This window comes from Lepisosteus oculatus, chromosome 1, assembly GCF_040954835.1.
Source record: "Lepisosteus oculatus isolate fLepOcu1 chromosome 1, fLepOcu1.hap2, whole genome shotgun sequence".
Taxonomy (NCBI): domain Eukaryota; kingdom Metazoa; phylum Chordata; class Actinopteri; order Semionotiformes; family Lepisosteidae; genus Lepisosteus; species Lepisosteus oculatus.
The window spans coordinates 60,430,246-60,454,377 of record NC_090696.1 but is presented as its reverse complement, the minus strand read 5'-3'; the positions used below and the strand labels follow the sequence as shown (position 1 = coordinate 60,454,377).

General features: G+C 36.0%; 1 protein-coding gene across 1 annotated transcript in view; it reads left to right on the top strand.

Moving 5' to 3' along the window:
* The window catches only part of pigg (phosphatidylinositol glycan anchor biosynthesis class G (EMM blood group)), a 135,561-nt gene that overhangs the window by 80,948 nt on the left and 30,481 nt on the right, over positions 1–24,132 (top strand). Inside the window, exons 9-10 of the mRNA XM_069190969.1 lie at positions 194–600; positions 13,230–13,421. Of these exons, the coding sequence (XP_069047070.1) occupies positions 194–600; positions 13,230–13,421 (599 nt within the window). The remainder of the gene's footprint in view (positions 1–193; positions 601–13,229; positions 13,422–24,132) is intronic.

Genomic DNA, 24,132 nt, shown 5'->3' with positions numbered 1-24,132 from the left:
GTCATACTGTCAAGTGAAGTTCATGGTTTCTTATTTATGTAGATATCATTTCTAAAGTGTGGCTGACCTCTTCTTGAATACCCCAAACCTTTTCTATTATTTACTCATTTTCCATGTAGAACAGATACAAATTATTTTCAAGCTAGTACAATACCATTAACTCCATTATTTTTTTCCCTTTTTCTCTCAACAGGCTCAGTCCTCTGATTCTGGCTTTTCAGAGCTCGATATACTCCTCCTGACCGGAACCCTGGGCCATGTTCTGAGTCTGGGAGCCAGCAGTTTTATCGAGGAGGAACACCAAACCTGGTATTTCCTACTCAATACCCTCTGTCTGGCAGTGTTCCAGGATGTCTGCCGAAAATATTTCAGGGAGAAAAAGAGTCACAGGGATTTAGATGAAAACTCCTACCTCTCCTCTAAAGATGACACCCCAACAGTGGATTACAGTTCAAGAACCTCTGCTTTGGCAGGCTATGAAAAGTGGCTGGCTTTGGTAACACCTTTGGCAACATTGGTATGTTGCCGAATGCTCCGCTCATTGAACCAGACCGGGGTGCAATGGGCCCATCTTCCTGACTTAGGACACTGGCTGAACAAGTAAGTGTTAAGTGGTGTTTGGCTGTTTGACGCCTCACGTGAGATCTGTAATAAGAAACGTTTGCTTGTGGAAGGACTTGACTAAAAGAAGAACAAGGTTCTTCTTCTAAAAGAAGAAATAAAATAGTGAGAGTTGTGGTTTCGGGAATGGGGGGGTGGGGTCTTCAAACATCAGATTTAGAAATGAACAAGGGACAAGTGTGGATTGAGGTAAATCTGAAAGATAAAATTGCCTGTAGGTATAGAAGAATATGTTTTTGGAAACCTAGTCTAATAGATGTCTGTTTTGTTAAGGGTTTAAGGAGATCATTTTTCATTAGTGTAATTAGTTTCCCTAACTTAAAATAATAGATCGTTTGTACAATTTTCATTTCTGAAAATGTGTTACTTGCAATTTAGTTGGGGTGTTTTTGCTAAAGTATGTAGCACTGATTAATGGTTCGATCCAGCATTTCTTCACTGTGCATATAAAAATAGAGGATGAGAGTACTTGTGTAGACAGTCTGAATGTCAACTTTAACACTGAAGAAAAATTTGTTCCCTGTTGTTTTTTTATTTGTAATTGACCACTTTAAGAAAATCTAATCTTGTACGTTTATGTTTCACCATCCTTAATTGCAAAAAAAGATAGAAAATGAAAACATTACTCACACTTTATATAGTATTTTTGTTTGGATTTGTTAGACTTTAATATACAAAACATTTGGAAGAAGTATGACTGGTTTTACAGACCAAGACCAGTAATACTTGGCCAATTGAAAGCACCGTTTTGCGCTTTTATGTTATAGAAAAAACTGTGTTGAGTCAGGCATTTGCATTTTTTGTGTTATACAGTAAATAAGAAACATATTTGGAGCAATAGATTTCTAAAAGGAGACATACCTTTGTAGGAGCAAGTAATGGGGATCTGTAAAGTAGTTTGATACATCGAGGACACTCAGCCAGCCTGAATGAAAGATGACATCCTGAATGATCTGGACATTTGAACATAAAGTTAAAGAAACAGAACTACAGATAAATTAATTGTATGCACAATTGGGTGAAAGTGCATAATAGTTTAATTTTTAATTAATACAATTTGTTAAGTGTGTTTCATTTTGCTCACGTTAAGTGAAAGTAAAAAAACAATATTTACTGATGTATCTTCATGCTTTGAAATGCTTCAGTCATGCATTGATAATTTGTGTTATGTTAAAGAAATGTTTCGGACTGTAGACTTTGTCTTCTCTTAAAATTTCTCAGCTGCCCTTATATGTGTATGCATGTCCCTAACTGCTCTAAACAAACATATGGTAAAAAGTGTGATATTACACAGCAGGTGTGCTATGGTTTTCTCGTGTGTAAGCCTAGGGACTTGTGTTGCCTGTCAGGTTTGATACAAGGATCTCCTCACCTGTTAAGTAGTTTTGGAACTTCTGATCTGAAGATCCCCTGTGCAAGCATGTCTGAGTCAATCCCATATGTTATCTAACAGATGGCAACAGTAACAAGAAGAGAAGTAAAGATTAAAAGAAACACTAAAAAAATCTTGAGCTTTTCATCATTAGCAGAGGTTTGTGTTCAGGTGTGTTGAAATAAAAAGAGAGGAAGTGTAACTAAGGAGCAAAAAGGAGGCATTTTCCTTGCATGACTTTATGTTGATAGACAATTCCTAACAAAGGAGCTGTTAGGGTATGGGTTCATTGTCCTTTGGAGAACTGAGCAGAAATGTAGATTATACACTTATAAACTTTATACGGTGGCTTCTATAGAGACCCCGTAGAATACAAAACAACACTATACAGTGTTTTTTGTTAGCTAAGAATAGCCTTTTATTTTGTGTAGAATTCTTCACTTCTCTCTCTCTCATTTCCCAGTTTTTTTAAATTAATATCTCGCTCATATGTGTTGGTATAGTGCAATGAGTTTTTTCAGGCAGTCTTTTCATAGCAGCTTCTTCTGACATAAAATAAACGTTTTGGAATGTTACATATACCGTATATGCAGACAAACTGTACCTGCTCTTTCAAATCACAGCTTCACAGATTTGAAGTTATATTATTAACCTGACTGATGCCTTAAAGTTACAACCAGCTTAAACAATAACCCTCATTACTTTTTCACGGCTGGCCAATATTTCTGTTTCTCTTAAAACCTCCTTGCTTGAAGCAGGAGGATTTTTTTTTATTGCAAACACATTTTCTAAGCAGTCTCCCTCAGTCATGCTCTCCTTTTAAAGTTTTAGCTAAGGACTTTTAAACAATAAATGTCCCCACCACCGTGCAACAGGTCTGTGACAAAATTGAACACTAGTTATGCATTTAAAAAAAAGTCAGTAAGGGACTAATGTCTGGAATTAATAAAGAATACAACACCAATTGTAAAGCTAAAGCCAAAAGGTAAAGCAGCACGTGTGAAATTCTAGCTCTTTTACAGAGTACAACTGAATTCCCTCTCCCTACTAATTCTCTGATTGTTTTCAAGTAAAATTCAGAAGACGAATCCCCCAGAATAAACTGCATGGATGATAAGGAACCCCTCTTTTCCCACCCTTTCCCTTTGATAAATCAGTGACACCAGTGCTGTTATGACCTGACACCAAAACATTTGTGCCCCTCTCTACACAAACAGTTTGATAAGCATCTACAGTAAACCCCCCCCCCCCCCCCAAAGAAAGCTAAATAAATAGTTCATAAATATTAGTAGAAGATGAAATGCAAGGAGCAGGTGCTACTATGTAAAAGAATTGGGAAAAACATTAAGAGAGAACATCGTGTTTACGATTACTGTTAATTATATGCATGTCCTTGTAAAATGATGAAAAAATTTAAACAAGATCTAAGTTGTAAACTGCAGGCTAATTTCCTTAGAGTTTATTTGCATCTCTGCACATCTGGGTTCATAATTGGGCATATTTTTGTTCTCACCTACAAGACTCCTGTTCCTTCTGAATGGTACCTGAGCCCAGTATAATGGACAGTACTTGCTAAATTTGCGGACAGTGCCAGGAAGGAGGAAGACTGCAAAGCAGGAAGCACTGAAAACCTCACCTTTTACACTGAACCGGATAGAGGAAAAATTTCTGAAATTGAAAATGAACGGGCAATAAAAAGGCTCATTACAGATTACCTAATAAAGCAAATATAAACTCAGTGTTGTGAAATAAATTGATTTGTACATTCTGGAAACAAACAGCCTTTCTCTGAAATATAGTAATGTGAGATGATTTCAAATCTATCAGGAAACATTTTATGTTCAGGTGATTTGACACCCTGTAGAGAAAGAAAAATGGTTGCCCCATGAACAAAAAATAATCATTGTTAGACTGCAGAGCAAAACAACCTGGCTATTGTACAAACATTAAATATCTGTCCTGTCTACACAAGTTAAAGAAATGTAATGTTTTTTAGCCATGTTTTAGATGTTTGATTGAGGTCTCTAAGCTTATGGTTGTACACCTGATAAAGGCAATCTCAATCACTACTTCAGACATATCGTGGATGCCAAGAACAAGGGACATAAGTGGAAATTAATTGAAGGCAGATTCAATATCGAGCTCTGGAGTTATTTTTTAGAGAGAGCGATTGGATTATTGAACAGAATTACCAAGACATATTTGCTAGTACTGATTAATTATGTTTTCAAGAGCAAATGTCACAAGGTAATGAGATACTACCTTATTCTGTAGATGATAAAAAAGATTTGAGCAGCTGACTCTTTCACGCGTATTATTCACAAAGGATTGAAGTAAACTTAATGCAGTGACAAATCCAGCCATATTCTTGTACTACATTGTTGCATAACCTGTACAACATCGCTGTGTAATCTGGTGCCTCTTACAAACAGAGCAGAAGGAAGAAATGAAAGAAAACTGAATATACTGTATAACATTTTCTAATCTGAGCTGCATAAGTGAATATTTATTAATGAAAACTACATTTGGCAACGTAGTGTAATATAGAAGCATAAGTATGTGCAGGTGGCCATTGACCCAAACTGAATGATGTATGCATGTGTGGATATACGCAGCTTAAGCCAAAACTATTGCACACCATCTGCAATTTTGAATGCAGTTAGAGAAAATAAAATGAAAAGGCAGTTAAAATCTCAGATTTAAAAGTGTTCCAGACAAGCTTTTTAAGCAAAACGGCATTGGCTCCATGATGAAACATTTCCAGCTGTAAATCCAGTTGTTGGGTGCCTAGAGTGCCAAAAGCATCATCTGGGGAAAGAAAAGACACTTGTATATCCTTTTTCATTTTTTTCTTTCCGGTGGGTGGGGTGGGAAGTACAATTCTGTTGCACTTCTGCCTTTGAAGAACACTTTATCGTCAGATTAGCAGTAGATGTTTGGTTTTACGTCAGAAGACTGGAGCAGCCAAATGAGATAGAATAACCCCTTGTTTTGTGAGCATCCTGTGCTAGCATGAAAGGCATTTTTGGAACTGATTTAGAATTTTGGATTTTGGATGAATTTTAGTATAAGATTGAAGGAATAACATTATGTCACAAAAGGAATATTCAGGTACAGGACCTTCTTCATCAGGAATCAAGGGTCTTAGACAATGAAGGCAGTGTCAGAATTCACAATTTAAATGACATAGTGTTAGAAGTATGCTACAGACCACTAAATTCAGGTATTAATGATGATTCATCACTGTATAATGGAATTAATGATGGGAGATTTCAAGTTGACACTGGAAGGCCCCAGAGCCAAAACATTGTATTTTCTTTCTTCTCTTTTCAGCATGAAAGTAAAGTTTGCTTTCTTATCTAGTTTCTTAGACACCATACAAGAAGGAATGTCAGTATAGATCTAGCATTTTCAAACAGTCAAGACAAAGTGAGGAAAACAGATGAGGGAACTGTGATCATATCCTGTGATCATATCCCTTTGAAGTGCACTTTCAAACTGTAAAGGCAGAGCCCAGATCACAGGTTTATAATTTCAGGAAAGAAGACTATGAGAGATGGACAGTTTAAGTGAAGCAGAATGGGACAGTGTTGGTATGGAATTGATAGAGATTTAAGGGTAGCGGTTTAAAGAGAATCTGCTTGAACAGATTCATCCCAAAAGTGAGAAAGTTGCACAAATAGTTTAATAAATCAAGAAAAATAAAGGAAGAAAGCACATAAAAAAATATTTTTAAAACAACAGAATCCAGGTAAAAAAAAGGAATATAATGAACTACAAGCACTTGTAATATAATTACTTTATGATTATAAGTATAAGGGACATTAGTCCACTATTTAAGACGAATTCAATAATAAAATTAATTTAATTTAATTACAATCCACAATATTTAATATATTTAAAGAAACATTTATCCAGTGTCACATGGAAAAAATAGTAAGGTTGATATCGTATCTTTCCAGTATAATTGGAAGCTTATAGATAGTGAAAAGACAATATACTAAATGAATATTTCCCTGAGGAGGTTACCAGGGATGAAATCAACAATTTGCCTCAGGCAAGAGAGTCTTAGCATAGAAGAGAAAGATGTATTACATCTATTGGAAGCATTTAAGAAAATCGAATATCCTCTGCTTGATGGTTTGCTGCCAATACTACTTAAGGAAACAAAACTCTCCCAGCTAAGTTTCAAACTTTTGTATTCTATTGTATATATCAGAAGCTACACTTACAGGCTACCTCAATGTACACATCACACTGCAGCAATGAGATATGACTGAGTTGCAGGCAGCTTAAGGCTTTTCTGAATACTAGCTTAGAAGAATCTTAGAAGATTGTCTACTAAAATAGATTTTTTTAACTGCAGTAAATTTTCTCCAAAAAGTGCTATGCAAAAGTGTTTTTTACTGACTTTCAAACTGTGCATATGGCATAAAAAGAGTTCTTTCTTTCAGTCACATGTATCATAAGTAATCCTAAATATAGAGTGATATTTCTGAAGTGAAAACATGTATTTCACAGGTTATCATTAGGATTGTCAAGATACAGCAAAGAGAAATGGGTTGGAGTAGTATATTTAGGAGTGTAATGTACTGCTGGAATATTATCCAGCGTTTTCATATTTCCTCCTAACGTATACACCTTTCCCTAATGCACAGCTTGTGCAATTCCTGTAATGAGCTCTGGGTATTATACTTCCCAGTGCACCGTAAAGTGAGTGAGCAAGCCCCTTTGCAACACACTGATTACTTCCTCAGATGAGGTGCCTCTTTTTAGCATGCCTGTCTTGTCTCCTGTGAGTCCAATACAAGGAAGGGGAGGAGAGTGGAGTCTGACTTCCCTGGTTAAAAAAAAAAAGGAAACTTAAGTGAAAATGGTTCAAAAGAAAGACCAAATGCAAATTAAGAAATGGCACACACAAGTTTCCTCTTTGTGCGGGCATGTGCGTAATTAATCATTTCTTGTCATGCTCATATTCTTTTTCATCTCGGCTCATACGCAACTGCAATATTGAACGAGAATGCATGGAGACCAAATGCACCCTAAAGATGTTCAAGCATGTCTATTCTCAGAGAAGGAAAACGAAGTGGTGTTTGTGACTTGTCCGCAGTTCAATTTTGAAATGGCTTTCAGTCAAAGCTCAGGCTTGGGTATTTGGTATATATGATAATAGAAAATCTAGCATTAATATTTTGAGTAACTTTAAATCTACAATCAGACAATTCCAGTCCCGGGTGATACTGTATCTCTCATAAGTTGTGTCGCTATGCTGTAGTCAGAAGCTTTAAACCAGTTTCAAATAAGTAAATGAAATTTTACTACTGCGCTAATTTTTTTCTTTACATACAAAACTACCTATTCCATAAACTAGTAAAGCCTCACGAGATATCCTAAATTAGATGCAGTTTAGTGGTTTAAATGAAAGCTAGGTAAAAACAGAATAATAATAATTTTCACTATTTGAGATGAAAAGTTTGTTATTGTGATGCTACAAAAAATACTTTTTAACCTAGTGAAAGTACAGTATGTAGAGTATATTCTTAATTATATCACCATGTGGGTAATTAATAGTACAACAAAACTGATCTTTATGTACTTAGATTCGTGGTAGTAATCCTCTTCTGACCATTAATCTACATTTTTGTTCCATTAATTTTTAATCTTGCACTAGAAAAGAAAGTTCCCAGTTCAGTATTTTTTCAATTAGACTAGAATTATGCAAGAGTGAGATAAATACAGTAGATTTATCCTTAATTAAGCCTTTGATTGCTACCCATATAAAAGTTCAATTTCATGTCACACAATGCTTTATCAGTTACAATCTTCATGAATGGCATGCTGAGCTCATAGTGATATGGGTGGTGTCTCCACATTGTGTACCACAGGGGAAAGAGCTCAAGAGACAAAAATATAGTTCATTCTAGAATATATTTTAAACCCCTTTCATTTTGTTCTCTTCGGAAGAGGAATCACCCATATAACAGTGCTTATTGTTATTAGCACACACAAAAAATGTTGTTTAATTTGAGATTTATTTTTTTACTAATATTTTCTTTTTTTTTTTAAATCTTGCTGTGCCTCCCTCTTTTTTTTGTTTTGTTTTTTTCTCCTGAAAAATTCTTACAAATGTGTAGGGTTTTATTATTTCAAATGAAGGGTTGGAGTATTTGTAAGGGATTGAAGTTATTAAAAAAAATAAATAAAATAAATATTGGAATAAACATATTGGAAAACTCCAGGAAACAGTGATTTTAACTGAAGTGATTATAGCCACAAGTGACAAGTGGATACAATAATAAGGGTAGTAGCCTTACTAATGGGGAAAACAAGTTTCAAATGCTATTTCTTTTTCATGGCAACAGTTATATTTTCCCTTCTAATTTCAAAATAAAATAAGGAGTAAATCTAAAAAAAAAAAATTAGCAGCAGTTGAAGGAAATCAATCTTCACCCTAGTGTATGTAGTGAAGAAATGTCTCCTCTTTTATGAATGACAAGGATGGCAAACCATAACTTACAAAATCAAAGAAAAAGGCTGTGATTTAGGTGGTCAATTTATGTTTTCTCCTAATAAATTAACAGTTCCGTTTCCAATCCAGGTGGGTGCTGCGCATTGGTAGTGGTGGAGGGGAGTCTCTATTACCTTTAAAAGGCTTTGAGTGTAGTGTTCGGAAAAGCACTAAATAAGTGTAAGCAATTAATAAATTAAATTAATATCCAAAAAAACATCAGCACCATTAAGTATAATGGACTGGGAGACTTAGTGAAGATCATTAATCAGTGGGGCAAATAAAATAAGCCAAAACTTCCTTTGCAAACAAAGAGTTCTAAAGAAAGTGAAATGCATTAAAGACGCTGGATGCCTGTGTGACCCCAGGTGTAACGGTTACAGACTAAGGAAATCTTTCATCCCTGCTGCAATATCACTCTCAATGTAAATGAACTCTCTTATCTCCTGAAACACTGCTGTACTGTAATCTTTGGTGGTGATGTCTGTCTTTGTTGCATTGTTGTACTGGACTCTGCTATGAAACAAATTGACCTAGGGGATCAAAATAAAGCTCGAATTGAAAATGTACAAAACACAGATTTCGAAAGAGGAAGCAAGCAAGAGCATAAAAACAGAAGGAACACACTGTTGGTAAAACTGATACTACCATCTTTTTTTTTCTTGGCAATAGCTTATAAAGCTTTATGCAGCGTGTGGGGCACCTGGTGATTTTAGGATGGCCATAGAATCAGCTTGCAAAAAATGACTACCAAGGCTGGAGTTAAGACTTCTAGATTTCCTGCAGCCGATATGAAGAGTTATGTGAATGAACATTATGCAGTCAGCTTTCACGCAGAGGCTATTTGTTATATATACAGTAAGTGCAGTTCAAAAGTACTGGGGCAGAAAATTCTTTTGCTGGAAAAAAAAGTTACTTTTACTTAACAGTCAAGTCTTAACAGTCAAGTCAAGCATAAGTAAATATGCTCAAATGTGTATAATACCTAAGGGCCTCTGCAATGTACTGCCAACATTTCAATGCTTTGTGGTGCTGGATTCTGTGACTCCATTCAACAAAATACCTCACTTAAATGACATCATTGTGTTCAATAGTTTAATTAAAGGTAATATAAACCCATTAAAAGTAGTGTTTTAAAGGTCTTGAAATTTTGGCATGGAAAGTCCGACAAGAGCTTGTCTTCCTAGGACTTGTTATGTCTGCAAAGGATGCTCAGCCAAACCATAGAACCACAATGCCTTCTACACAGATAGATTTTGTCTGGAATTATTTAAATTTAAATTAATGAATTAAAATTCAGTCATTTCATATAGAAGGGAACCCCACTCAAAAACTGATCCAAAAAGGACGTCCCATGTTTATGAACTGTTGAATGTATATTAAAGATGGCTTAACATTTGACCCACATGTGCAGCATACTGTCAAAACATCTTTTTTTCACCTTAGAAATATCGCCCTATGCTATCATTAACTGTGGCTGAAAAGCTGATCAACACATTTGTATTCTCTCGAATTGACTACTGTAATGCTCTACTCGCTGGGGTATATAAATCTACTCTGAACAAACTGCAGTATGTCCAAAATTCAGCAGCCAGAATCCTGACCAGGTATAGTACAAGTGTTCACATTACTCCTGTCCTGGAGTCCTTGCACTGGCTTCCGGTCAAATTCCGTGTAGACTTTAAAATCCTCATGCTCACCTATAAGGCTCTCCATGGCTTGGCACCTCAGTACCTGTCTGAACTATTATCGCCCTACTCCTCACCTCGCAACCTCCGCTCTTCAAATTCTGCCCTCATTACTGTCCCCCAAGCCCGTCTACATTGTATGGGTGACAGGGCCTTCTCCTGTTATGCCCCCAAGCTCTGGAACTCTTTGCCCAAGGATATCAGAGAGATATCCAGACTCAAAACCCTCTTCTTCAGAAAAGCCTTTTCTTATGGTTCCATTCTTTATCCCTCTGCTCTTCTTAGTACCACCATCCACGGTCTTTTCTAGATATTGTTATTGTGTCTTATCTTGTGTATTCTTCTTATTTATTGTTGCATTCTTCTTATTTATTGTTATTTTCATCCTGTAAACCGCTTTGAGAAGCTGCCTTTAAAGGCGCTATATAAAATAAAGTTTATTATTATTATTATTATTGTTATTATTATGAACCCAGCCTCCTGCTGTGGCCATTCTAGATTTCAGCCAGCCTTTCATCCTCTACACAGACACTTCAGAAACTGTTAGAAGTGCTGTATTAGCTAAATTCCGTCACAATCAAAAGAAAGTGGTTGCATTTGTGATTCCTGTTTTGTTCTACAGGGTTCGGTCAGACGTTTTTGGCATTACCTCAGTAGCTGCACTTCACAATTTTAACTGACCATAAACCACTCGCTGGTTTGGGGAACATTTCTGTCAGCAGTAATTGACCTAGATGCAGGGGAATATGGGCTTTAGAATTTGATCCCTTTCAGTGGATTGTGCAGGATTACAAAGGTGCTTGTAATGTATATCCAATGTTAACGTTCCTTCAAGGAAACTTTCAGCTTCATGTTCTCCACTGTTTCTGTTTGCACTCCCACACATTCTTATGTAATGGCCCAGACAATATCATGGACATTTCTACTTACTCTGTCAATACAGTTTTGGTGAGCTTCAGTCCATTTGCGGGGATATTTATTAAACAGCAATGAACACACACTGTCATTCAGGTAGTCTTGAAATGGAAGCCGAGTAGTTGTCTCTTTATATTGGAAGCATAAGGATATTACTCCTCTGAGAAATTTGAGCTTTGTCCCACAATTACTTTTATTACATAAAATTAAGACTGTTGCTAAATATGAGGTTCCATTAAATTATTGTAGTGTTTTGATGGTCTGAATTTACTGCAATAGAATTGGGACAGTAAACTATGAGGACCTTCTGGCTGCTAGTAACCCATCAATCAGAACAAATGGTGAGATAAAACAACCATTTTTTAATAAAGTGTACAAAATCAACCAATGTAAGAGTTAATAAATATACACTGACTCCTTAAAATTTAAATCGCAGTATATTTAAATACACCCCTTTTCACTGTTCAAAAAATACAATTCAACCCTGTTTGGGGAACTTTTAAAACTGCCTATGTGATGTACTCCAACAGTGTCACAAGTAATAGGTTTATTACATGCTGAAAAGAGAAGAAAGAAAACACAACATTTCAGTTGTGGAGCCTTCTTCAGGAGTGAGAAAGACAAGGCAGTAAGCAAAGGCAATGTTGCATAGGAGAACAAAGCTGGGAGAGAGGAGTGAGAGGTGGGAGCAGGGGACAGACGGAGTGGCCAATCAGGTAGTGTGAAGTCCCGATAGGTGAAATTAAACCTACAATGAATACATTTCTAACAATGTAGTTACAAATGAAAAGAGAAAGCACTATACTGTATGAACGCCGCAAGTTCTGTTGTTGAGAAATAAACAGCATTCCTAACTTTCATCTGCAGTTCTAGGCCCATCATACAGATTCTTTGAATCAACATCTCCAATAATAGTTCTCTCTCTTAGGACTAATTTGCTGTGTGCTTAATGTGCTTGAGTGCCTTCTTGCCATGCCCCATGCAAACTGAAAAACAGCTAAAGATTACTGCACAATTACTGCTGATTAAAAGCCCTAGGCAGCTTTATAATGATTCATTTCATTGCAAAGATGAGTTCTATTCACTAAGCAGTTCTAATAGATGTAATTGGTACAATTATCGGTATTCAAAAACAAAGGAAAGCTCTCACTAGGTTTCTTAAGGTGTATGAAGAACTGAGGAAAAAAAATAAGGACAAACAGGAATCGAAATGCCTTTATCCAGTGGCAGTACGAACGTACTTCAGCCATAGACTACTTTAGAATCTCTTATTGGTAATACAGTATACTGTAGGTATTAATTTATTGTCAGTGAGGAGATTATTACCTTTTTTAAGGTTATAATCCCTGTATATTTTTTATGACATCAAAACAAACTTACATCATGGGAATAATATGGGATAGACTATTATGTTTTCTGCAAATAAAGTGTTTTAGCAGTGTTTAGCATTGCTGCCTTACGGAGCAGGGGTCCTGGGTTCAATTTCAGACCTGGGATGCTATTTCCACAAAGTTTGTTACCTTTGTTTGCCTGGGTTTCCTCAAGGTGCTCCAGTTTCCTCCCACAGTCCAAAGTTACACCGGCAAGTTAACAGGCTTCTGGAAGAACTGACCCCAGTGTGTGAGTGTGTGTTTGTGTCTGTGTCTGCCCTGAGATGTACTGACATCCAGTCCAGGGTTTACCCTTTGTGCCCATAGGTTGCCAGGATAGGCTCCTGCTCTCTGGTGACCCTGAATTGAATGAAACAGTTAGACAGTACAGTAGATAGATGGATGAATGGTTGGATGAAGTCCTCTTTTAATGGGAGAGCAATTCACAGTTGACTTCACCATTGCCCTTATCCCATGTTGCTTTTGCTTTTGTTGATCTTTGTATAAATAGTTTGTGTTAAAAAAAGTATTTGGGGCACAGAAGAATAGCTGAAACATTAAAAACATTAAGCATACACACTTCGGAATCAGATGCACACTGCGCAAGGCCCACTGAGGTGGTCGTGCAAAGTATGTGTGTTAAAATCCCAACCATAAAGCTACTGGGGGAAATCTCCTTATTTTGACTGTCTCCAGGGAAGAGGGTTGTTGCACTAATTGTAGTTGTTAATTAAGTGTTTAATTCTTCTTTGCAGCTCTGAGCACATCGTTGAGCTCTCACTCCTGGCAGCTGCCTCCCTGGTCCTGATATTCCTCCTTGTACAGCGAAGGTGCTCTCTGGTCTCAAAAATAGCTCTTGGGTTGGGACTGCTGGGAGTCTACAGTTACCGGGCTGCAGTTGGAAATGTGCTGTTCCCATGGCAACAAGATGGCAGAGACATTTCCAAGTAAGTTCATAAACAACAAAAGGCAGAACGTGGAATTGTTTTGATTTTATATGTTAAACGGTACTTTTGTATATTTGTTTTATATTATTGACAGGAAAGGCAGTTGCCTGACATTTTGTCAAGTTTTGTCAAGTGCAGAATTAAAATTAATGGTGGCGAAGCTGTTTTACGAATAATGTGCATTTAAAGGATAGAAGAAAACTTAAGAAGGCCATATAGTATCTCAGACCTACACCCGCTCCCTGTAGAGTTTTATTGCTTTTATATTTAAACAAATCATCCAATTCAGATGTTAACAAGATAATTATGATTGTTTTAGACAGAATGATAATGGCAGTTGCCTAGTTTTAAATCAGAACCTATATTTTAAAGGTTTTCTTTTTTTTCCACTAGTGTGGTTTCATAGGTTGGTTTCACAATTGACACCGTGTTGTTTCCTTTAAAATATGTTGCTTATGTAGCCAGGTTTCATCCTTAAACAAAATGTCGTAGCTGTGAAGAGTTGTGGGTCAGTATAGCAGTTTCTCATGTGTTCCCAATAATCTGTGCTTGACCAATGTACTGAGAGTCTGGAATGTTGTTATGCCTACAGCATTACATAGCTGTAGCAGTGGTTTATTACATGCTTCAGTTCCACTGCTACAGTGATATAAAATATATTATCAAATGTGAGCTGGCTCCACTGCGAAATGCCTTTTTTTGTCCCTTTATTCGTATGATGATTTTTTTTTTATTTTCAGACCAGGTTGGTTTCAGATAGCTAAGGTTCTTCTTACCTTAAATCTTTTTTTTAACTTTGTACTCATTACATATTTTGTTTTACCTGTCCTTCGATTCTCTGCAATTTTGAATCAAATGTTGTCAGCGGATTCGGATTACTGCTGCTAATGAAAATGACTGAAAATGAACTTGATTTCCTGTAAATGTGTACTTTGGATTCATTATCACTTTTTCACAATGTTTGTCCAGTGGGAAGACTAATGCAGTGATCATACTGCAGTCGCACAGATAGCTGGTAAGCCACTAGGGTTTCCTACTGTATGTAGCTTCAGCTGGGGAAAGACAAACTATCCTGGAGTCTTGAGCGTTCTGCTTCAAGCATTGCTCCATGATGGGATTATTTGATAGGAAGATTCATTTTCCATTACACTTCAAAGAAACATTATAGATAAAGAAAATAATTAAGATTACTGATGTAATAATTGCTTGCAGAGGAAGTGAAACCAAACAAACCAGAGGTGTTTCAAAAGAAAACAATATGAATTCAAAATGCTGAGTGAAAACTTACGTGAAATTACTGAGAAACACACCAAAACAGCATATTATAAATCAAAAACATTTACATAAATACATTGTCATAAAAAAGGAGAAAGTGTGGTTTTTGCTTTTTAACAAGAATCTCTGGTGCAATTAAATCTTAATGTGACTGGGTAAAACCCAGAACGCAGGCAATAACTGAACAGACTTTAGATTTTCTTGAGCTGGTCTATTTTTATACATTACTGTACTGCATTTCTGTACTGTTTATTTTTTTTAAAAGTAACACAACCTCTAGGGTAAAGGAATCGACTTTAGTTCGAAAGTTCGAAGAATTTTGCCAAAGGATTTAAATAAGTGCCCCAGAACAATTTTACTTTTGTCTGTAAACTTAGTCTTTTTCAAAAATATCCTCTTCCAGCTGCTGTATGTTTTGAATTTTGTATTTATAGTTGACGCTTTTACTACCAGCATGCAAAACCCTCCTGTTATCTATATTAAATATCACCTGCCAGCTGTTTGCCCAGATGCCCAGATTATCAAAATCTTTCTGAATTTCATTTTCTGTCTCTACAGTGTTTGCAAATCATGCTAAATTGGTATGATCTTTAAACGTGACTAGTTTACTAGCTTTCGTTTACTTTTGAATTTCAGAAAAGTTTGTAATGTTTACAGTTCACATATTTGATTACCTAAATCAGAATCACAGTGTGTAGGGATGCAAGAAGTCAGGGAGCTAACTGATTACTGTTTACTATTTACTTGTTTACTTGTACATTGTCTACTGTTTGTTTGTATATGTCTTGATGCACTGTCTGCACTTTTGTTTTTGCGCTTGACTTTCTGTAGGTAAGAATTCCATTGTAACAGTACATGTACCGGTTACATATGGCAATAAAGTTCAAATTCAAGCTGTTCAGCTTAAAAAAAATTACACCTGGGGACACAGTGGTATCTCCAAGATGGGAGTAGTGTAATTTCGCGGTGGAGGGGGTGTGCCCTCCATGATGTTCTTGGCTTTCTTTAGCACCCTCTGTTTGTAGTTGGCTTTTTGTTTTTTTTGCTTCAAGATCTTTGCTTTTTATCTTCATTACCAGTAACAGTAACAGTACTGATGCTGTCAAACCAACAAGAAAGGAAGTATTTAAAACCACTTTTAAAAAGTCTCAGAAAAGTTCACGTGACATGTTAAAACAGTTGCTAGGCTATGTATTTTAGATGCATTTACTGTATAACGTATAGGTTACATTTTAAGTGATCAATTATGATATTTCGACCAAGAAAGAAGGATAAAGTGAAGGTGCAGTTTCATTAACATCTAAGTGCCACCTATCGATCTTCTTTGCGCAGTGAAGGGTGGAATTTGGTATGCCGGAACAAACTGTAACTTTACCGCAGTTTGCCTTGGGTTGCCTGCTAACTCAAGTTTTGATGTTTTTTCCAGATGGCTGCATCTGTATTTTATATGACTTTATATAGTTATTGGAGATCTGAATACAGATTTGTAAGTCTTTTGAAAAGATAAGTGTCTCCATGAGGTTTGAACCTAATATTTTAAAACAACGGAGTATGTTATATACTGTTATATTGCCGTTATACTGTATACAGTACAACCCCTGAATTTAAAGTCACTAACATTTGACGGGCTCCTCAAGTACCACTGATTGGAGGAATGGTGCATCTTTGAATGGGTATACTGCAACCTTACAATAGCCACCTCCAAGTTCCAATAGTGTTACAGGGTGCACTAAAGATTCATCTGCCAATTCAAACCCCATCAACACCAGCAATGCTTAACAAATTATTTGTTTCTGACTGGGATTTCCCATATTATTCAGCTAAAGTCATAGTCTAGACCTGAAATGACTGTATATGGACTACAGGGCACAACCTGTGCTCTGAGCAAGTGAATGAACACTGGTACTGATTGAGCCACTTGGGAGCACTATGGATTTTAGTTTCTAGAAAAGAATCACAGGTGAACACACACGTTTCCAGCAGACCCCAGGTGCAAATTATCTTCTTATGCCAAAGTGCAAGATTTAATCAGTCCCCAGGAAAGCTGCCATGGTGAGGTTACCTTGCCGCAGAGCTGCAATGAATAGAAACCTCCAATACAGTACAATACTTTATTACTAAGCTAAAGCTACAAGATATTCAGTTACAGTACATTCCTCATTAGTAGAATGGTTAGGTTGGGGGTGAATGGGTGTTTTGTCTGACTTGGGCAGAGGGAATCACAGCAGTTGTTCAGATTGAGCCCCATGTTTCTGTTCTATATAGAAGATTATTTCAGTTTGTACTTTAGAAACAATTGCTTTAAGCCACGTATGAATATTCTCATAACTGCTGCAAACCCTGTAGTAAGATTGGCCTTATTTATTTTCTGAGCTGAATGAGTATCATGCTGTCGAAAGAAAACAGACATCTGCAGGTTCACCCCACTAACAAAAGTTCCATTTTGCTTTCCTTACTTCTTAATTAAAAACATGAACTCTAGCCTACTGATTTCATTACTGTAACCAAATAGGCTGCAGAAAATATCAAACCGACAACAAAAGAAGCAGTAGGAACAGTCTGAGTGTTTGCATTATTTTAAAGCTGCTTTGCTTTAGAGTAAATAGTAAAATATACTGTAGCTTGGCACTAATGCAACTCCATTTGATGTCTGCAACTTGGGTTATTCTGTCTTCTGTCTAGATAGATTGTATTGCTTCTTACACTCTGTGAACTCTGCTTTATTCCTCGTTTGAATTTTTGTATTTTGAATTGCAATGCTTGCAAACCTCCAAACTTCTGAACTTGTTACTTGGAGCCTTTTTTATGCGTGTTGCACAATTTGTAAGCAAACCTAATTGCCTTTGGCATTTAACTTGAAATTATAGATGAGGGCGCTCAGGCAGCTTAGCAAAAATAAAAAAAAATGTTCTTTGCAGACACATCTCCTCCTCCCACTTGACAGGATTATAAAATAAATCTATCTGTTAAATGTGAGATCGGCAATAAAATTCAAATTTACATTCTGTCATGAAAAAGGCACTTCTGACAAGTACAGTATATGACCCATTTTTCCCCCTTCAAAATACTTCTCTTCTCATGCATGAGGGACTTTAGAGTTGCAACATGTGACAAAGACAAAAGTGGTTTGTGTGAAGAAGCTTTTTTGCTTCTTCACATGTGTGAAGAAGCAAGAAAAATACAAGAAAGAAATTTATTTTGTTTTGTTTTTTATGCAGTCTTAAACACACAAAATAGATGTGTAAAACAGACCCATGCTTCATAGACAAAACTGTGGTGGTTATTATACAGATGTTGGCTTCTGTTGCTGTGAATATCCTGTCTTTGAAAAGAGGAATAGTTATTCATTGTATTCTTTTTATCTACTATGTTTCATTTGCTGGTTCAGTTGTCTGTCAGTTCGAAATGCCTCATTCATGCCCACAGCTCTGAGTTGCACAAAAGGTTTTAAGAATGATCTTCTTCATTCACATCCTCCCTGAAGCAAAATGATTAGTTTTTTTTTAAATCTTTTCTAATCTATTAAAAGGTATGATTTTGGTATCTTAGACTGAGAGATATATTCCTGTATCTTTCTCCTTTTTTCGTTAAGAAATCTTTTTTTTCTTTCTGGAAGAATCAAACATCAATTCTTTTATAAATGTCTGTTGTTTCAGTGTTATCTAGCATCACATTATGATGCTAGATTAATCTCTTTCTTGTCTCTCTCTCCGCTTCTTCTTCTCTCTGTATATGCTTATAAAACTAATTGTCTGTAGTACTTCCAGTTAAGACATATTTGAAAATAAACCATGTCAGGTTTCAGCTCCATGGACTTGTCAGTCACGTGAGAGTCTCCAGAACTAACAGTTACTGTATATCTTTCTTCCAAGTTATCCCCTGCATGTGGTCCCAGGGAGTTACTTCTGTGTGAAGAAGAAAACCACACTCTAGTTTGTATTTTCAGTAGCAGAGAAAGCAATTAACAATTTTAATTTTGTAATTTTTTACTGTACAGTATATGAAAGGTAATTAATGTTCAAATAACTCCAGAAGATCTGTTCCATGGAACTGAAAACAACCAGAGGAGAAAGATGAATAAAATTAACATTTTTTCTGTAACCTTTGTGTGAAAAGTCAGGAAATCATTAGCCAAATCTGAGCCTATACTGTAAATGCAATCTGACGCAACTGACAAATGGCATGGTATAGGATCCCAGTCTGTGCTTTACGAGATGTTTTGGAATTGAACAACAGGGAAGTCTCCCACAAAATTCTAACATTAGTCTATTACTCTCCAATGTATCTCATGATCAAACACTGTTTATTATTCAGTAGTACTATGTTCCTATTGATTTGTGCTATACATGACATAGAATAAGTGATATGATATTTAATAAGCCTATAAATGCATCTGTGTGTTCCTGAAAGTGAATATCTATTGAATGACTACCAGCATTCTCATGTTCTTTTTGCTTGTTTTTGCACAATTAATTCATTTTTTTTTCTTTAAAATATTATGATATTCATTTTATTATTCAGTTTATGGCAGAACAAGATAAATCAATGAGATGCCACAAACCTGATGGGAAAAATGTGTGCATCACCTTGTGTTTACTGACTGGATTCAAATCATATGATTGCACCACGATGATATAATTGTACAGCATTACTTTGTTGTAAAGGATTTTACGGATTAGTAATGCACACCAATATAGTGAACAAGCCTTTTGAAGGCTTGCGAGGTTTGACAATTTGATTCAGGGATTATCATCTACTGTATGTGCCCAATGCATTCTTCTATTTAATAGTCCCTTTGAAAAATGGTAGTTTTAAAAATAAACAATAACAGCAAGGCATAGACAGAAAGCTAGAGCTTCTTTTGCACAACCTGGTCATTTGAAGAATAAATAAGGGCCAAAACAAAATCTAGAAGTTTTTTTGGCTTTGGTGTCTAGAGATCATTCATACAAGGTATTTACCACGTTCTACCAATGATAAACGAGTTGGACTGTTTTCTTTTTATAAAACAGGCATAATGGGTTTTAGACAATAATCAAAATTTAATTTTGAACAGCTGTGACAAAAGGAAAATATACAAGTGTGCATTTACATTTCTACTGTGATTACCCTAATTGTGTCTGTTAGTACTGATGCCTCATTTGCATACATTTATTCCTGCCTTTTCTATATGAAGATATAAATGAATTTAATTTTTCATTCCAACTTTCTAAGTTCTAGAAGTATGGAAGATCAGGTTTCTGTGTGAATATACAACACACAGGGAAGTAGAACTGTAACTTGTTTTCATTGTTGTATTTTGTGTAAATCCAGCTGAGGCTGAGGTTTTGTGGAGTACCTGTGTCAAACAATGTCTACTTTATTTGCCCTTGAGTTGGACTTACTTGAAGAATTTACCAGGAAAAATGGCTGTATTTTTCAGTTAACTACAATTTGGTTAATCTAGATAAAAATATCAAAGAATTGTGTGGTGAGCCTCTTGTTTGTGTGGCAGTGACCTTTTTTTTTACTTCAAGAATACTGTTTTCAGCCACATAACATCTACTTCCCTGTGACTTTCAGAAAGGGTACAGTATATTCAGACAGCTTTGCGATGTTTTATGCAGTGAAGGACAAAAATATTAAGAGAACATGTAATTATTCTATCATTTTTGTCTTTTAGACATACCTCAGGCTTAAATAGGTATTCTTGATCTATGTAGCATTGTAGCAGGATAGCAGTAGTGAGCATATTAGTTTCAGCTGAACTACCACTAGAGGCAGAGACACTCGTATATACTGTAGATTCACATGTGATAAATTGGTTAATTAATTAGATAATTGGTGATGGGTAAGAATCCCATTTTCATTTGGTTTTCATTTAGCCTAGGTTTGGGATATTACAGTGGTAGCTGTTGAGTCAGATGCGCCTTTTGTGTCTCCTTCGAAGAGCTTTACCGAAATAAAGCCTTTGTACAGTATTTTCCTTCCATTGTGGTTTGTCCATGTGCTTTATGACCCATATGAGAAGGGTTTGGCCTTTCACAATCATTTTAAAGGCAGGGATATTACAAAAGGATGGGAGGAGGCATACAGGCCTTCTTATGTACAACTGGATTCAATTACTGTATGGATGCTCATGGTCATATCCAGCTTCTGAACCGCATTTTATTGCTCAACAGGCCATAGATACTTCAGCTATGCCAAAAGGTTTGGCCTCCTTTCATGGGGAAATTCAGCCCTATCCAGTTTCCAAGTTAGTGATGCCACAATCTACCCCAATCCCCTAGTTAATAGAAGCTGAGATACAATTTTGTCTAGTTATTTCTGTGAGTCAATTTTAACAGCTAAACCGTGTGTTTCATTCCACACCCCCACAGCTTATGACTTCATTCAATCCTAAATTCATTTGTGTCTAATTTCTGTTTTTGCCATAATGTTCTCATTTCATTGTTTCAAGCATGGAACAGTCCTTTCGAAATGTATCTCACAGTTATCTGTTACTTTCCTTTGTTCTAGCAAGGCTGAGGCAAATAAAAAAACATATTTTCAAATGAATACATATTTTCATTTTGTCAGTTGCCCTGTCATTATTTTATAAATCCTATGTGTAGTTTCCATAGCTGTATTGAGTAAGTCACTGACTGATTGCTGGTTTCTTTTTATATCTAACATCACTTTGCACAGAAAGGATAAAAATAATTCTAAATAATATCATCTTAAAACGAAAACTCCAGTGAGTGTGATAGATGTGGTTTTGTGGCGTGGGTGAAGAGAAACTCTGTCTTTTCAGGAACATAAGAACTTTAGAAACACTACAAACTAGAGAAGGCCATTTGGCCCATCTATTTTGTGTTAGTTGTTACTCTATATAAATAACTTTTTTGAAATGTTTTAATTATATGTTTTTATTGACCTTAGGGTGAAATATTGTTCTTCAAATACAATATACAGTATATTGAAAATGTCTGGGATTAATTAACTGGATTAATTGAAGTTAGATCTAAAATCTGCCACTTTATCCATACTTGATTTTCCAATTTAATTTTGTTATCTTTATTATACATTCCAATTTCTTTGAATGGCGCCTCAGCCTGTAGCTGTAGTATCATACCATACATGTCATACCAGTATCTGTATCTAAAACAAAGTGTCATAGATTTTTTTTCTTTTATGTATGACATTTTGCAGCTGACATGGTTATGTGTGCTTTTCTGATATGTGTGTGAGTTTTTAAAATGTCTTAGTGACATTCTGGGCCTATCATTTTGAGTTTCCAGTGGCATAAACGCTCTGTGCTTCACTGACAGTTTAAGCACTTCATTCTCTTCAAAGCTTTTATGTCTGCAGAGGCTTTTGAAAGAGGGGAGGTGTTATCTTGGCAGCAAGACCACTTTACTATGCAGCACATTAATGCCATTGTGACATTTCAGCGCGATTTCCCCTCGAGGGTATGTGGCACTTCTAAATAGCAAAAGTAGAGGCTGAGATTACATTTGCATTTATTTTCTGCCCATCTGTGCTGCTCCAGAGTTGTGTGTGGCAAACGTAAAAAAAATCTCCTTAAGAGGTTGATTGATTTTTCTTGTGACCTCTTCAAATTGTATAGGCTGTGTGGAAATTGTACAGTAGCTTTCAGATTTACAGCTGGTATTGCACTCTTTCTGTTTTGGAATTTTCACCTCCTCTTGTCCACCTTAAGAATCATTTAACTCAGCTATTGGGAGTGAATGATATACAGTATATAACTACAGTATATACTGTACATATCCTAAATGTGAATGGACCTCACAGGCTTTGTCAGATGTGCATTTTAATAAAAGAGGCTTGGTTATACCCCAAAGTGTAGGATACAGTATACAGTAAGTCTCTAGAGCAAGCAACACTAGACCACCCATAACATGTGAACAGTCACTCATAAAACCTGCAAAATACTGTACATGAAACAGAAAAATTGCATCAGAAAATGTTTTTCATTACAAAGGTTCAGAAATCATGTAAATCTTTTCCTCCCCCTGCTTATTCTGAATTAATCTGGAGAAAAAGCAACCGCAACCATTCCAGGTTTTAAGAAAATGCCCTATACTGACAAAACTGGACATTATTTGTCTTGAACAGAGAATAGCATTAGGGGATTTGTTATGCAAAATCCATGATTGTAGTGAACATTGACAAAGTCAACCTAGCAGACTTCTTCAAAATGAACAGTGAAACATGATCTAGAATGGAACAGTGAAACTGTGTGGAAATGCATTTAAAACTGAGAACAAGGAAAGATGATTTACTTAAAGGGTTGTGGGATTAGGTAGTAAGATACAAAGCCATGTTGTTGAAGCCACTATCCTGGCTCCTTTAAAGAAACAACAAATAAGACCCTTGGAATAATTAGCTATTAACTACAAAGGGGCTGGATGAGTCAAATTCTTGCCATTTTTGACTGTTCTTATGTTCTTTAAAAAGATGAAGGACAACTGTCTCAATAGAGACATCCTGTTTTCTGTTTTGGTGTATGAGTTAACATTCTAATGTTTATTGACAGTGTCCTGCAAAGGTATACACATTTTTTTTTTCAAATGAGCTGTGTTTATTCCAAACCTTGCTACTTTAAGGGAGTTGAATCCTGGCAAAACCTGCAGTATTGCAGAGGTTAGTACTTACTGCTGATATTGGATCAAACTAAAAGCAAAAATCTTGAACCGTCAGTTATTTTTATTATATACTCACCAAATCTAGGAAGCACCAGTTGTGTCTTTACAGTTTGGCTCACAGCAATAACTCCAGTACCTCCATGTTGAGAATGAGGAAAGACGCACTTGTTCCGCTGATCTGCCCACTGATTGAGTCATTATGGAGACCCTTTTAGGCTGGTTTGGTAATAGTTTATAGGGCAAAATGTGTGTGTGTGTGTAATTGTCCACATTAGTTCAATTATTATGGCATTTCTTGGTCACCTTACTGCATGAAAAGTTTTCCATTTAAAGATGGGTATCAGAGATATTCAGTATTTTGTATTAATATTCCTATTTTTATTTTTGTTGAATTTTCACAGATTTTCACAGATTCAAAACTCACTCAAGGTGGACTTAAAGAACTCAGGGTTAAAATAATGCAGATTTTTTGTTTGGTAGCTTGTTATTATTGGTAGCTTATTTTGGAGTGTCTGTGTTACACATTGCTTCTGAAAGCAGGTGTTCTTCAGTTCATGGGAGCTAGACAGTATCACTTAGGATTAGAAACAACATAATGCTGAATTTTTTGTGTGTGATGAAATTGCAGAGTTTGGATTAGGAGTTTATGGGGCATGAAATTATATGTAAATTCTTAAATACTGATTGTGTTAGGTATTATGAGAATTTCTGAAGTTTTACTTGTTCTAGCTATTAAATGTCTTCTCTCTACAAAGAATCCATGTTTAAATACAATACATCCTGCATCATTAGAACAGGTTTCAGATTAT